Here is a 16,110-nt window from a genome sequence, read left to right as displayed (position 1 = left end):
TATTTAATAGCAACAAATGATCTCTACAACAGTTTCTTATCGAATAATGAATATTCTTCGTATTCTTACGTTACGCAGTTTTTGTGGTTTGACTCAGATTAAATCATCCTATTGTTAAAGAAACCTTCGACTATAAGGTAATAGATGCACAATTCTACAGGACCGTTAATAGACGTTAAAGATACTTTTTTTTTAATTGACATACAATAAATTATAACGTTTGTGTTCCGATTTCTGATGATAAAAAGTAACATGAAAGGTTTTGTGTTACTGACAAACCCTAATCGTTTATACAATATGGCATCAGGTAAAATAAAAGGTCAAATAAGTTCATGGTTACACAGAATAGTCATTACTGGAATGGAATGGAGGCCTATCGACCTATTGAACATCATACAAACATTTTCAGAATACTATAATATGCTCATTTAAGCAGCTAAAAAAATTATTTTTATATCTTCATTTTGGGTTACAATAAATATTTAAAATATTATTATTATTTAGTCACATCATTTTGACCATTGTTTGTATTTTAATGTATAATTTTGTGTGGTAATATACCAATGGATGCAAGACGATTAATGAGGCCAATTCGTCTAATAACTAATAATTTGAATTGCAAAATGCAACCTCTACATAAAATTACGTAATATTTATATAAAAACAATCTGATTACAGTGATTACCTTCGTTATACAGACATTAAACACACTAGACGTAATTTCAATTCTAAATATCTTGAGAACGGTTGCAAGTAGCGATTTTTACCAAGAGACATTTTTTCAGTAAATAATCACGGAAATGTATATTTTTTCACTCAGTGGCTTTATACAGGTACGGAGGAAAAGTTATTACTCTTCAAAACAGTTAAAAGACGTGTAGGTGGCGCCCTATACAAATAGGAGTCATATTGACATCAAAATTAAATTTTACAAGTAAAAAAACTCCCAGTCACCACTTTTCATCCAAATATTGACATCACTTCAGAAATGATTTGTAAAAAATTGAAATAAAAAAGAAACTTCTACACCCTGCAAGTTTTTTTACTTATTTTTATCTGCAGAATATGCTGCTAAAGTTTGCGGAATGCAGTTCGGACAATCCTGTATATATTTGGGACAACTAATACACAGCTCGGGATCTCTACTAGGTACCAGGAATCATCAGAAGTCAGAAGAATTAAGTTAGCATGGCAAAAACTCAGCACACACTAGGCGCTGTTTGGATCGTACCGAGGATCGTACCAAATAATTTAAAATCGGTTGATACGACCCAAGTGGCGTCCATGTGAGACGCGCGCAGTGTCCAAATGTATCTTTTGATCCACGTATAGCTAGGCTTTAGAGATATACAATGTTGTTTTGTGTTTAAGTTATAAGAGATGTTAATGTTATAAGAGACGTTTGTATAGATAATTTAAATTATAAGTATTTAAATATGTAGCCCACGACAAGAAAAAATAATTAACAAATTAAAATTTAATTTAAGAAATCTAAAAAATATTCCGATTTATATAATTTATCAGGATAATATCAAAACCGATATGAAAACTATGATTTCACAATATTTTTGGAGGATAGTTGGAGCCTTGGGAGACACGCCTAGCATAGAGTTACATAATCAATTTAAATCAGATTTAAAATTGAAACTATACGACTAGATAGCAATATTAAAGCGTAGTAGGTACTTACGAAACATCTCAAGCATATTTTTAATAATAAAATAGTAATAAACAACTTCAATTTTATAGTACTATATCTTTCTTCTTTTAGGTATGGTCACAAAACTATTTTAAAATCAATTAAGCAACCTAAAAGATCTAGTTCCATTGGTTATTATCCAAAAATAAACAAATGTAGGTACCTATTGTTATTAGATAAGTATTCAAATATTGGAAGAATGATATTCAGGTTAGTTTATCTATTTCTTATTTTGGTTATTATTATTCAATAATTGTAAAACTGGAATAAAAATAACTAAATTACCTACCAGAGTTAAAAATAAATTAAGAAGCCCTTGAAAAAGAGACACACCCCCTTTATTTACTTCTGTTTTTGGCCGTCTAAAATTTATTTTTAACGTCAAATTTGTTTAATGACACTACGAAAAAACAACAGAAATTTCTTCGTTTATTTCTAATCCATTAAAACGTTATTTATTGAAAAAACCGTTTTTGTTTTATTTCATTGAACGCGAACGGGATCTCGCAGAGTAGGCTAGCTCGGCGAGGAAAGTCGTGACGTCAGAACGTCAAATATTTGAAATTCTTCGCAGCTTAACGGCTGGAATTTTGCGTGAAAAAATCTGATTTTACCTGAAGATCTGAGTTGGTAATGTCCCTGTGAGTTGCTGCTCTGATAACGCCAGCCCTCCAACTCCAGTCTCGCACTTTACCCTTGATTTTAGTGAACCTGTCGCTGGAAACTGATAGGAACCTTTTGCCCACGATCTCCTCCCTGCATTTGTAGGCCATTCCGGAGGTTCCGGTGGATTTTCCAACTAGAATTCGCAAACTATCTTCACCGCACCACTTATTTGCTCGAACAACTTTAGCCTTAATTTCATCATAATATCACAAAACACAGAACTGTATCGCGCGTAACGGCACCACGGTTTTGAGCGGTTGTTTAAGATCTAAGGTACACCAAACTGCGAAAAGGAATCGAAAAAAAAAACTAATGAGCGTAACACGTAACTTTTTTTACGAAAAAGTCGCGCAAGGAGTACACGATCGCCTCACGACGTAAAGATTTTCCATTCTACGTTCAAAAACGATGTGAAGTTTGCACGTTTCGCCGTTCGGCGCGCGTTTCGGTGCCGTTCGTCGGGTCTCGCCGCGCTCCACGGTGAACACGCCTATTTTTAGTCCGGTCGGTTTTTAGTTTTAGTTTTCAAAATTTTCATTATTTCTGCATTATTTGATTTTTCACGTAAGGTACAACAAAATGCATCTAAAGAAAGACTGTTCAACCATCGTTAAACGTTACGTTTACGTCATCATTATCTGTTAAATATGAGTTTTAGGGTGTGTCTAAGATCGCTTCATATTATTTAGAAAATTTTAAGTACGTTCCTATATTATTGATTGAGTGTGTTCCGTTTTTTTCGGCATTTATTAATTTTTTCTTGAACTCTTCATCAGTTATGATCCTTTTAGTTACCTTTAGACAGCTGAAATTCCTATTTCTGAAGCATCAGCAAATCGCCATATAATTTAAAAACGCTATCAATTTGTATTTTTCTATAGGAATATTACACCTTTGCATTGTACCGTACGATCGAAAAAAACCGGCGTCAGCGATGGCGAAATGAAGATCGCTTTCATTTTATATGTATATTGATATAGGAAATGTCGTCGATCGTCATTTCCCAGCCAACTGGACGCCGTTTTTTTTCGATCATACTGTACTTACTTCATATACGGCATTCACGGGTAAGAATATTCTACCAGCGTCCCTTTCTCGAGAAAAATAATTTATAAACTTAAGAATGAGCTCTTGTTCATTTGGATTAAATCTTTGAGGTATTTTTGCAGTAAAAAAATTGAATTTTGTTTGACAGCAATAATCGACAATAAAATTATAACCCCAATATTGTCCGTCAATAAAATTATAACCCCCAATCAGAGGACAATGACAATTACTAAAAGTAAATGTTGTCTTTTTGAATTGCTGTCTAGCCAGTTATATTAAATTGCAAAACATAATACAAACATTGTACGAGATACCGCATGATCGAAAAAAAAACGGCGTCATAGACGGCTGGGGAATGACAATCGATGATAATTTCGGCGAGGTCAATCTCTAGACGTAATTTACTAAAAAAAATGTGACGCCTTTTGGCGCCTTTTTTTCGATCGTATGGTACAATTATACCGTATGATCGAAAAAAAACGGCGTCCAGTTGGCTTGGAAATGACGATCGATGACATTTCCCATTTAATTTTACATATAAAATGAGACCGACTTTCATTTCATAGCCTTCGTTGACGCCATTTTTTTCGATCATATTGTATATCATTTCAAATTGATATACATAGCGAAGTGAGGCAGGCCATCAGTTATTTTAATATATTTTAAACCTTATTTAAGTCCACTGCTATACATACCTCGAAAAAATCCGATTAAAATATACAATTTGGAACAAAATTATAAGAAAACTTTTAATGTATCTAAATTGTAAAGGAAATAGCAACATTTTTTCAAAAAATTCCGAATTTTCCAAAAAAAAATCGCAATAAAATATTCCCTAAAATATTTGCACTTATTTAAGACTCACCCTGTATAAAATATATAACATAATATGTTATAATTAAAACATCTGGTTTAACCATTTGCTGATAATGCTAAAATTGTTAGTGAAACGCGCATTCAGAAAGAATTCACAGTAAAGCGTTTTGATGTAAGGCCTGTCCAATGAGTTAAGAAAGATTTGGACAGACTAGAATTAAAATGACAGACATATATATCACTGTCAGGGATCCTCCCTTTAGAAAGACTGGTGGTGAACCAGTGTTTGATTCTGCAGTCAAGTTTAATAGTATTTATAATAATTAATAATATAATGAATTCTACATATAAAATGACAGCAACCTACATTTCCAAGCCAACTTTAAGACAAAAATGATTCTCAAATGACGGCATCACTATATTTAAATTATAAACACAAATTATAATGAAATTTAAAAAAGTGGAAAAAGATAAGATATTAAAACAAAATACAAACATTTTTATTAATTTATTTGGTAAATTAAAAAATATAATCAACAATATAAAAATCCGTTCCAAAACATTACGCATTTTGTGTTTAAATCGCTTGGACTATAAATAAATTGTTTAAAAGAGAGAGATAGAAAATAGGTTATATTTTACTTTATATCAACCTCAATAGAGAGCAGCACTAAACTAGAAACGACGAAGCTACCATCTATCTGATAATAGCAAAAAATTATTATTGCAGATTACTTATTACTTCTATAAATATTTTTTAGGTTGTTAAATTCTGTCAAATGTAAACAATATTTTTTTTAGGAAAACGAAATATATTAGGCTTTTTAAATGGATAGTTTACTGATTTTTAATAAGTTAAATGACCTAGTATTTAGAAAATACAATGATGATTTTGAAGAATACATAAGAAAGTATGCTATCAGTCAAGATTTGATTTCAGAGGTAAGTCAAAATTATGAAAAAATAGATATATTTTATTTAATTTCATATTGCTATAGATAAAAGTATTTATTATATCTAAACATTTTCCGTATCAATCTAATATTCAGTTCTTATATCTAAACTAAAAAAAAACATACAAATCTCTATCATAAGTCTAACTTATGAACATATTTATATAAAATTAAAATTTAAAATAGAATTGATTATAACTATTTTACAGAATAAAAAATTTGCAATTTAGTGCAGAACGGTTACAAGTTAATGCTGAGACCATTTAATTGTTTTCAAATCAATCCCTTCTTGAATCATTTCCCACAAAGGACTCATCTCTCTGAGTCTAGTAACATGATCAATGCACTTCTTTGCAGTATAATCGACTTCTTCTTTAGTTGTAAATCTACCTATTCCAAACCTTATAGAACTATGTGCTAAATCTTCATCTGCACCGATAGCCCTCAAAACATACGATGGTTCTAAAGAAGCTGAAGTACATGCTGACCCACTGGACAAGGCAACATCTTTCAATGCCATTAAGAGAGATTCACCTTCCACATAGGCAAAAGACAAATTGATACAACCTGGATACATATGAATAGGATCTCCGTTCCGTATAACATGTGTTAGTTCACTAAAAATTCGGTCCATTAGTCTTTTGCTCAACCAATCAATTCGGGCATGGTCATATTCCAACTCTTGCTCAGATATCTCACAGGCTCTTCCAAGACCAACGGCTAATGGTGTTGGTACTGTACCACTACGTATACCACGTTCCTGTCCCCCACCACTTTGAATTGCTTCAATTCGTACCCTTGGTCGTCTTCTTACATAAATAGCTCCTATACCTGCATAGATAAATACAGTAAGGTTAGTTTTTAATTTATATTATTAGTATCTTAGTTACCTTTAGGACCATAGACTTTATGACCACTTATAGACATTAGATCGATATTCATTGCTTCCACATTCAAAGGAATTTTTCCAACTGCTTGAGCAGCATCAGTGTGGAAGAACACTTTTTTTGCTTTACATAGCCTTCCTATTTCAGCAACTGGTTGCTTAACACCTATCTCATTATTTACAGTCATTACAGAAACTATAGATGTTTGTGGCGTTATTGATTTTTCTAATTCCTCCAATGAAATAATACCATTTGTATTGACTGGCAAGTATGTAACAGTAAATCCTTCAGCCTCCAGTGCTCGGCAAGAGTCCAGTACGCATTTGTGTTCAGTCTGTGTTGTAATTACGTGTTTCTTTTTCGAAGCATAGAACCGAGCTACACCTTTGATTGCAATATTGTTACTTTCTGTTGCTCCAGATGTGAATATGATTTCTTTTGGATCAGCACCTATGATACTAGCCACCTGAAATAAAATTCCAATTACAATGAAGACTCTACTTACTCTAAAAGAAATTTACCTGGGCTCTGGCTTTTTCTACAGCAGCTTCTGATTCCCATCCGTAAGCATGTGTTCTGGAGTGTGGATTTCCATAATACGATGTTAAATAAGGCATCATTTCGTCCAACACTCGTGGATCTAAAGGTGTAGTCGCCTGTGCATCTAAATATAACGGTCTTCCCTCGAATTCATCTTTAATTTGGAATCTATTTTCGATGTTAAAATTTCGCGAAATAGTAGATGACACTTTAGCATTTTTAAGGACACAAGTTATCAAGCCTTGAACTTTATGTTTCATTAAGTTATTCATTTTATCAGTTTGTTTAAATTAGTAAATTTCCAATTATAAAAAAATTTTGCAATATTTTGAAAGATTTTTTTTGACCGCTCTAAACATAACCCAATTTTTTCTTCTTCTTTTTAATTTTTAAACCTCCTACATACATGATCATATATAAACCTAAATAGATTTATATATGATCAGAATCTTTGTAGTTGAATAATGATTATCTGTGGCTTGAAATATTTTTTTTATTACAGGGTGGACCAGAAACAGATATTAGCAATAATGTTTTTATACAAATTTTTTCTCCTGTTGTCACATCACATCGGATAATGCATTGCCAATTTGGAAATTCCTATACATCCGTACAGTTTCAGGATGATTTAAAGATAACGTTTGCAGAAGTAAGGATATATACAGGGTGGATCGACTAGACATATACAGGGTGGCCCACAATTTTGAATTTTTTTTATTACTATACAGGGCGAGAAAAACGTTGTATATTAATTAGAAATTAATTTTAGTTTATGGGGTATCTCTTTCTTTCAATAAGCAATGAAAATATTACAGGATTCGTACAGAAATGTGTTGTATTTGCCAGATATATTTGTGGCCCCGACATATCTCAGTAAATATTCCTAAAACACGTATTTTAGACATAAAATAATTATCTTTTATTCATAGATTACAGTCTGACGAATCAAAATCGGATTTATTGTGCAATTTGATCGACCAGTGGTTACTTTTACGAAGTAACAGTCAAACTGTCTACGTCGAGGCGATTGAACAGCTTGTGGTAAACAGCGACATCACAGCAACCTGTCTTGAAACACTGAAAAACTCAGCTAACGATCTAGTTGATCACAGTGAATATTCTAAGGTTCACGCCATTCTAATGGTAGAAGATAAAATTTTATCTTTGTACTCAAGGTAATTATTAGTTGTAATTCGAGAAATTCGCATATTATTCTATATTTGACGAGTTTTATTACTAAATCTGTTTTCATTTATGGAAACCAATTATACAATAACACTGTAATGTATCTGGAAAATATTTTAGTGTGAATGCTCACCAGCTATCTCCAACAGATCTACTGTTCATAGTAATTTTAACGCATTGTCAGATCAATTCTAATAGCCTAAATAGTCAGCAAGTATTACTGACGGGGAATGAGGAAGAACCAAAGTGTTTGCCGCACGTTATACATACAGTCCCGCTTTTTGAACGCGTCTATTTAATATACGTTATTGAAATAGGACATGCTGCAGTTTCTGGTAAGTATATAATGCTTGTAACATTTCCTGACTTTTGTTTCACTTTGGAAATTTCTATTTTGAGCGATACTCATTCTATTTTGACTTATTTTTTATACAGGGTGTCCCAATATTCCGTGTACCGGGTGGCCAATTAAGAATGGATGCCGGCTGTATCTCAGAAACTACTTATCGTATAACTATGGGAAAAAAATTCTAATAAGTAAATCGACCAAAAGAAGTCGCTAGAAATTATTTTCAAGTTCGAAAAATGTCCGCTAGGGGGCGTTTCGCTGATAGCCAATCAGAAAACAGGGTTTTTCTCAAAAATATGCAGGTGAACAGATATTTTAAATATTACTATTGTAATTATCGAGAAATTTGTAATTGTTTTGATATAGAGTGTTTTGCTCTATCTCATAAAATAAAGTGGTGGGGGAAGGTTAAACTTGCTTTTATTAAAATAAGGATAACTCTGGTTTAGGTTAACCGATTTAAACAAACTAGGACTCGTTTAAAAGAGCTTTTCTTCCTTAATGATCTCCAGTGTAAATTTTGTTTCCATTATTTTTTTCGTGGTAGCTAGAGGGCGCTGTTTGACATCATAACAGATATTGCGCTTTTGCATAAAAAAATTAAATAGGAGGCTATATTTCTCTCTACACAGTTAAATAGAGCACAAAATTTTCAAAATATCAGGGCAAACCGCAATTTTCTTGTCTCTAACCAGAGATATTAAGAGAACAAATTATGTTAGGCTGCCGCTTAGGATTATATGGTCTAAAAATTATAGTAGTAGGCAAGGAAACAAAAAGAGGTAAATTAGTTACGTCAAAATATCAAAACGTTTAAGTTAAATTTCATGCATCCGAATTTCGGGCGTTTTCTTAAAAAAGATGACGTCATACATTTTTAAACGTGTTTATGTAACATTATCGTCCATCCACATAATTTTTACGAATTTCTTGGTTAATTATACGTAGGTAGTTCTCAGATTAAAATGTCCGAAAGTCGGACAATCAATAATTTTATTCAAATTTCTAGGAATTTTGTGCCGCCATATTGCTTTTAACAGAAAACCGGTTAGAGACAAGATAGAAAATTGCGGTTTACGCTGATATTTTGGAAATTTTGTGCTCTATTTAACTGTATAAAGAGAAACATAGCCTCTTATTTAATTTTTTTAAGCAAAAGCGCAATATCTGTTATGATGTCAAACAGCGCCCTCTAGCTACCACGAAAAAAAATGAAGGAAACAACATTTAAACTGTAGATCATTAAGGAAGAAAAGCTCTTTTAAACGAGCCCTAGTCTGTTTAAATCGGTTAACCTAAATCAGAGTTATCCTTATTTTAATAAAAGCAAGTTTAACCTTCCCCACCACTTTATTTTATGAGATAGAGCAAAACACTCTATATCAAAAAGATTACAAATTTCTCGATGATTACAATAGAAATATTTAAAATACCTGTTCCCCTGTATATTTTTGAGAAAAAACGAAACGCCCCCTAACGGACATTTTTCGAACTTGAAAATAATTTCCAGTGCTTTCTCTTGGTCGATTTACTTATTAGAATTTTTTTCCCAAAGTTATACGATAAGTAGTTTCTGAGATACAGCCGGCGTCCATTCTTAAATGGCCACCCGGTACATAGAACTACTACGTATTTTTGGAATCAAAATAAGTTCATTGGGCTTCATTTACCTCTATACAAAAGTGCTTCGTTTGTCCGCTAGAGGGCATCGAACTTTAAAAAAAATAAACACATTTTTTCAGATACTATTAATTATTTTTGTCTTTTTTCTCTTTAAAAATTAAATATTAATTTTTATTTCTGGAAAAACGAGATACAAAACAATGAATCAACTCAATGGACACGTTTTTTTGTAAAATAACGCTTCAAATATTTGCTAAAACAGTTTTTGCATATTATCTTGAAACAACGTGTTTGGGATAAGAGGGGTTTTGCAACTTGACGCCTCACATATAAGCTTTAAAGAGATCAAAGATTTCATTTACTCATTTTTCACTGTTTTTTTGTACTCTTTTTAGCTACTTTATATGAAAACTTTTGCCACCTGCACGCGCTGCAAAACATCCAAGTACAACGGGATAAAGAAAAAATTCAGTTTGGATTTGAAAATGTGGAATTGGCCGTGAAAAGATTGAATGATAGTATAAAGAAAGTTAAAGATGGATCTATTGAGTCTGTTCATAAACAAATCACTAAACAATGGGAAATTATCAAGACCAAATATAAAGTAAGTGCTATGGAGTGTAGAGGTAAGGAGAAATATCTTCGTGCATTAAAAAATGCCCTTACAAAAGGGAAGACTTAAGATGGCGCTGCAGTAACAAAAACCTAAAATTTAAAATATGCGCCGAAAATTTTTAGAACAGAAAATGATTCAAAATGAGGGTTTCAAAAAAATACAAATTTTATTTTCATGTTACATGAAATAAATTATCGATTTTTATTCAGCAGCAATAGTCAATAGTAATACTGGGTCTCTAATAAATAGAAATAATTGTTTTATATTCCAAAAAAAATAAAACAAAGCTTTTTTGGGTAATGTTTGGTTGTGTTACTTTTATTCTCTTATCTATGGTTACTTTTCATTTTTTAGATTTAAGCGTCATTAGCGCCACTGTGGTTATTTGGCGAACCCTTATTCTTCCCATTTTTGTGACCACTTTTTGAAATAAAGTCCCATATGAGATATTTCTCCTCTCATCTCTACACTCTATAGTAAGTGCAATAGCGACCAATTTTGATACTACTAAGTATTATTAATTTTTATCGATTTATTTCGACTATATACCCACAGATGCCACTTCTGGTTTGCTGTGGAAGTTGTTTCTTTCTATACGGGAATTTACTGGGTCATAAGCACTCTCTCGATCTATTTCATCATCGACTTATCTTCTTCCCTATCATCTCTTATAAAAGTCTTCTTTAACGTTTGGTCGTTTCGTATATTATCGAGAAATGTCGTTAGTGATTTCGTTATGAATTTCCTGAACAATATATTTTTAGGAATATCTTAAAAGCGGTTTAAATGAAGCAATACTAAGAGCCGAAACATTACTACCAGGAATGCTTGACGAATTGTACGATTTATTTCGTCTAATATCGAAAGACAGTACCATATTAGACAGCAGCTTTAGGAAGGTTAGTCAGGTACTGCCGAGAGTTAAATCGGACTTGGAAGTTTTCACTGACTTCTTCAAAGTTAAAGGGACGAAGAACTTCACCCTAGGATCATATCCTTTTTGACCTATAAAATATATTTTTCCATACATAAGATCATGCACAATTCACGCCAAACTAAATATTTGGTTAAAGATAGTATACTAACATTAAAAGTGTTGTTCCCTTAATAAATTTGTACTAGAAATTCCCTAACCATTAATAAGTATATGGAAGACTTCCCAGGACTTGTTCATTTTCTCTACGTGGACAGGAATACTCACAGGGTCACTACGCCTACTCTGGACCTAACCACCGACAAAGCTGACTTTATGAAAAAGAAGGTAAGTATAGTCTTTCTAGCGAAATTTTTATAATTTCGACAGATAACATCCAAAAGATTACTAAAGAAATAACTTATTTTGAATTAAAATAACAAACAGCAATTATCACTGTGATATTCTTTTGCTGGACACCTATTCTGATTAATTTTTATATGGACGATTGTTACTTTTTGACATTTTAACTATACCGTGCTTTTATTTTAACTATGAACATAGGGTGCAACGCTATTTTGAACACAGTGCAACGCTATTTTGCTAAGTATGTTCATTTTTCAAGCGGAACAGTCAATGGGCCTGATGAATAAAGAGAAGCAATTGCTTTTTCTATAGAACTATCTTTGTTGGTTGTTTACAAATTGTATAAGTCTATTTCAAGAAATTTAAGTAAAAGCATTTGCTTAACTTTTATTCGTAAGACCCAATGAATTGCATTTGAGTGAGTATGCAACCAATATTCACACAACAAATAATATTTTTTGTTTTAAAATATTTTTTTTTGTTTAGCCAAAAATATGTATAAAATGAACATCTTTTAGTTCTAGTTCAAAAAATTACCAAAAAATCCTAAATTTCGATGAAAAGAAATATTTTGAATTTTATTTCATGTCTATTAACTTTTCGGCAAAAAAACAGTATTGCCTGTCGGTATTTCATCAATGGATGATAAAGGTTGGTTATGGACTGATAACAGGCGAATAATTTACAAATTACAATGATTGACGCCTATGTTCACAGTTAAAATAAAAGCACTGTATAATATTTAAACTATATTTTATAAAGTCTATCCAAAGAGTCAGGGAAGTATTTCGACATACAACATTCGAAAAATGACAGAAAATATCGTTTGCCTGTGAATTAGAATGACACACACACAACTGTTACTGTCAAGAATCCTCTCTTTGGGCAGACCAATGACTAAAGAATATAAGGACATGTAACGCCCCTATACGGGCTGCAGCAGAATTTGTGACCTTAGAGACCTTCTTTTTGGTGGCAAACAATGAGTCATCATTTGGTCACCAGCGACAATTTTAGCGATTTTTAATAGTTTGTGTGTAGTAAACTTTGTATAAACTTTATTACAATGGTGATTAGTTGTTCAGCTTTCAAGTGTAAAAGCAGCAGCCATAAGAAAGAGTCAGGAGTTACGTTTCATAGGTAAATAAACAGTCCACTCCAACTTTTTAGCGTTTTCTTATTGAATTCGATAATTATTCTTCAATTTCAATTAACATCTATATGTACTTGATATGTGCTATATGTCGATACTAGTTTTGTACCTTTTGTTAACATTTTAATACATTTTTTCGTAATTAATTAGGATGATACACCATAGGCGTAGTCAAAACAATTATCAAGAAATATAAATATTGCTTCAAACAGCTAGGTTAAGAAAAATATGTGCTACGGCACTGTTTGGTGACATCGTCACAATTTGCTCTCGGGTGTTATTTGTCCTTGGATTCTCTAGTCATTGGGGCAGACTATAATCATTTCGTGATTCAAATATATCATTGATGAATAAAATGAAATATTTTTATAAAGACTGTTTAGCCATCGTTCAGCGTTACGTCATCATTATTTGTCAAATATAAGTTTTAAACCCTCTATTCGCCTATTTGCCAAATATGAGTGTCGCCAGCGACACGTCAAATGAACCCATTGATGAGATTTGTACAAAATTCAAACAGCTGTCAATTTTAAATTTAGAGAACTCTCATTGGTTCTTTGAAGTGTCAGCGAGTTCCGTTTTTTTTCGGCATTTGTTCATTTTATCTTGAACTCTTCATCAGTTACGATCCCTTTAATTCCGATCCTTTGGACTGTTTAAATTCCTATTTCTAAAGCATCAGCAACTCGCTATGTTATTTTAAAACGCTATCAATTTGTATTTTACATAGGAAGATTACACCTTTGCATTGTATTTATCAGCGTCTCTTTCTCGAGAAAAATAATATAAAAGCTTAGCAAAGAGCTCTTGTTCATTTTGGTTAAATCTTTGAGGCATTTTTGCAGTAAAAAAATTGAATTTTGTTTTACAGCAACAATCAAATTTTAATTTTAATATTGATCGAGGTCCGTCAATAAAATTATAACCCCAAGTCAAATGACAATGACAATTACTAAAAACAATATGCAGTAATTTACGAAATGCCGTAATGACGTCACCAATCTCTTTCATCTGGTTAGCAAGCGATTGAAAGAGTTCGACAATATATGACGTGACGTTGAACGATGGCTGAACATTCTATACAATTTTTTTTACTAGATCTGGTTGATGATCTCTTTTGGTCAACGCCATTTGCAACAAGGATATACCAGTATCATTTGGAAAGATACAACCTTTACCTACGGCTATTTTTTATGGTTCGAGAACCACAGCGGCGGACCAATAAAAACACCCACAAATTTAGGTCCAATGAACCACAATCCTGGTATATTAGAAGATGATTATTTTCTGTAATACGTACCTTGATAAATTTTATTTTTTTTGTTAAAATTAGATTTTTTTTCTAGGAGACTGAAAAAAACGTACTTTCCAAAGCAGTCGCCTTCGAAAATTAAATGCTACGAATTATTTTGTGTGCATTTAGGACTGACAACGCCCTCTGGTATGCTGGAGCAGGCTAGAAGACTAGCGGGAACAGTATGGGAATTGAAAGGGTTTCCTACTCATGCTATAGATTTTCTATAAGTATGGTTCTTATCATGTAACTTTTCAAAATATGACAGAGTACTATACTATACCGATCTGGTCATTAAAACTGCTGGTCTGGATTTTAATGTGTAAGACAGTGATGTAGTCAGCTTAAATGAAAAATCAAATGTATTAAAAAGAGATAAAAGTTAGATGGATACATTTTGCATCAAAATTTCAAACCGTACATGTAGGTGATTACGAAAATGTTGCATCTAGGGTTGGAACTTTATTTTTCACAATTAGTTATTCATTTTACTACAGCTGGTAATAGATTATTAAAGAACTGTCTAGAATAGCTTAGATACACTATCTTCGTTTATTATTTTATTTCTCGTACGAACCGGCAACACTGTATGCCGCTTTTTATTTTGTCTCTGTCTGCTAACTGGTGGTATATATTTATCTCTGTCATATGCATTAAAGTACAGACCACGGAAACAGTGGCCAGGGCTAGTATACTAAAGGCTGGCAAAGGTTAGTCTTGGGTCGATATTTCCGTATGTAAGAAGAGTACAATGCGTTTATAATGTACAGAACAAAGAGAGAACAGTAAACACGTTGCTAAACGCATGAAATAAACCGGAAAACTGTGCACATTGCTAAGAGACGTGGAAGGGGATAGATATAGCAGATTTGGCGCAGTCAACTGGTCGACCCAATCAGTACCTCTGTCAGTACTTAAAGTTCTAGGGAAAGGTGTACACCATGCGTTCAGCTTCACGATTTAATTACGTCTCCTTGATACTTTGTTTATTTATTAACGAGTCCTAATTTGCCCTAGAGCTCAAAAATTTTTAAGTTTAAGTTAGGAACACTTGCATTTTTGGTAAAAACAATTGGAATTGAGTTGGTGTTCGACAGTGATCGCGCTATTAGAACTTTTTATTCTTAATCTAAGATTAGAACTGAATTCAAAATTCGATATCTCGAAATTTTTTAGAAATAATTGATTGTAGTTTTTTCAAAAACTTTCTTAATATTTCTGCTATATTTTCTTCGCAGACAGTAGATATGTGAAAATCTTTATAAATAAAAAAGTTACATGATTGCTGAAAATTGTTATGCACCCCGATGTGAACTAAAAATAAATGGATGTGCTGTTTAAAATTTTTGAATGGAAAAAAAAACAAAACCTTATCGAATTTTTCTTATTTAAACATATTGTAAAAGATCCGATCTTCAAAGTAAAAAAAAGTTTCAATATCTAGAGTTATTCTTAAGTTATGACGTGTTATGTGTTAAAAAGTTGAGTTTTTAAATTATCGCGATTACTGATGTTTTTTTGTTATAAAAAAATGGACACCCTAACGATATCCCTAATAATTCCATTTCACTTGCTCAGAAACATATCTAAAGATTTTATCTAGTTACCTTTTCGAAAAAAGTCTTTTAAAAATAAGCAGTTTGCGATCTTGATTTTACTTTACTTGATATGGAAAGGCGTACCGGCAACGCGGCAACAGCACACCGTCACATTTCTCTCACTCCGACTTAATAAGATCCCTATGCGATTTACTTCCACACATGTAAATACCGACCCAAAAGTAACAGTTGCCAGCACGGTATACAAGGAGTAGTTACGTGAGAAGTATATACTTAAATCTTTATTATCTTCCTCTGTGATTTTTATTTAAATAAAACTTTATCCCCATAAATGAGATAGATAGTTACAAGGCCTGTAGTTAATAATGAAGTATCATAGGCTCAAATATATAATTTGATGACATAGATTGGGCTATCGCACCAGTCAGTAAGGTATGTAACATG

The 16,110-nt window shown here is 32.4% G+C and overlaps 3 protein-coding genes across 5 annotated transcripts in view; 1 reads left to right on the top strand and 2 right to left on the bottom strand.

Moving 5' to 3' along the window:
* Nucleotides 1-2,757, bottom strand: part of LOC115882916 (probable JmjC domain-containing histone demethylation protein 2C) — a 459,323-nt gene extending 456,566 nt beyond the window's left edge. For both annotated transcript variants that reach the window (XM_030901184.1, XM_030901185.1), the window contains exon 1: nt 2,314-2,757. In XM_030901184.1, the coding sequence (XP_030757044.1) occupies nt 2,314-2,472 (159 nt within the window). In that variant the 5' untranslated portion in view covers nt 2,473-2,757. The remainder of the gene's footprint in view (nt 1-2,313) is intronic.
* A 2,032-nt stretch (nt 2,758-4,789) lies between these two features.
* LOC115882729 (Hermansky-Pudlak syndrome 1 protein homolog) lies at nt 4,790-14,339 on the top strand. 2 transcript variants are annotated; one of them, XM_030900956.1, is made up of 10 exons: nt 4,790-5,170; nt 7,111-7,257; nt 7,378-7,481; nt 7,538-7,783; nt 7,914-8,128; nt 10,161-10,369; nt 11,146-11,372; nt 11,525-11,642; nt 13,912-14,102; nt 14,160-14,339. In XM_030900956.1, the coding sequence occupies exons 1-10, from the start codon at nt 5,057-5,059 to the stop codon at nt 14,335-14,337; spliced, it is 1,749 nt and encodes a 582-aa protein (XP_030756816.1). In that variant the 5' UTR covers nt 4,790-5,056; the 3' UTR covers nt 14,338-14,339. The 2 variants fall into 2 exon arrangements, with proteins under 2 accessions (XP_030756816.1, XP_030756815.1); XM_030900955.1 differs by having other exon boundaries at nt 11,501-11,642.
* Nucleotides 5,189-6,984, bottom strand: LOC115882730 (cysteine desulfurase, mitochondrial). The gene is made up of 3 exons (XM_030900957.1): nt 6,590-6,984; nt 6,072-6,534; nt 5,189-6,012 (listed from the first exon to the last, which is right to left on the bottom strand). The coding sequence occupies exons 1-3, from the start codon at nt 6,878-6,880 to the stop codon at nt 5,429-5,431; spliced, it is 1,338 nt and encodes a 445-aa protein (XP_030756817.1). The 5' UTR covers nt 6,881-6,984; the 3' UTR covers nt 5,189-5,428.
* Nucleotides 14,340-16,110: the final 1,771 nt, after the last annotated feature.

The sequence above is a fragment of the Sitophilus oryzae genome, unplaced genomic scaffold, assembly GCF_002938485.1.
Source record: "Sitophilus oryzae breed Bouriz unplaced genomic scaffold, Soryzae_2.0 scaffold_179_pilon_pilon, whole genome shotgun sequence".
NCBI classification, from domain to species: Eukaryota; Metazoa; Arthropoda; class Insecta; order Coleoptera; family Curculionidae; genus Sitophilus; species Sitophilus oryzae.
The sequence above is the reverse complement of the archived record's forward strand: the minus strand, read 5'-3'. Positions and strand labels throughout refer to the sequence as shown.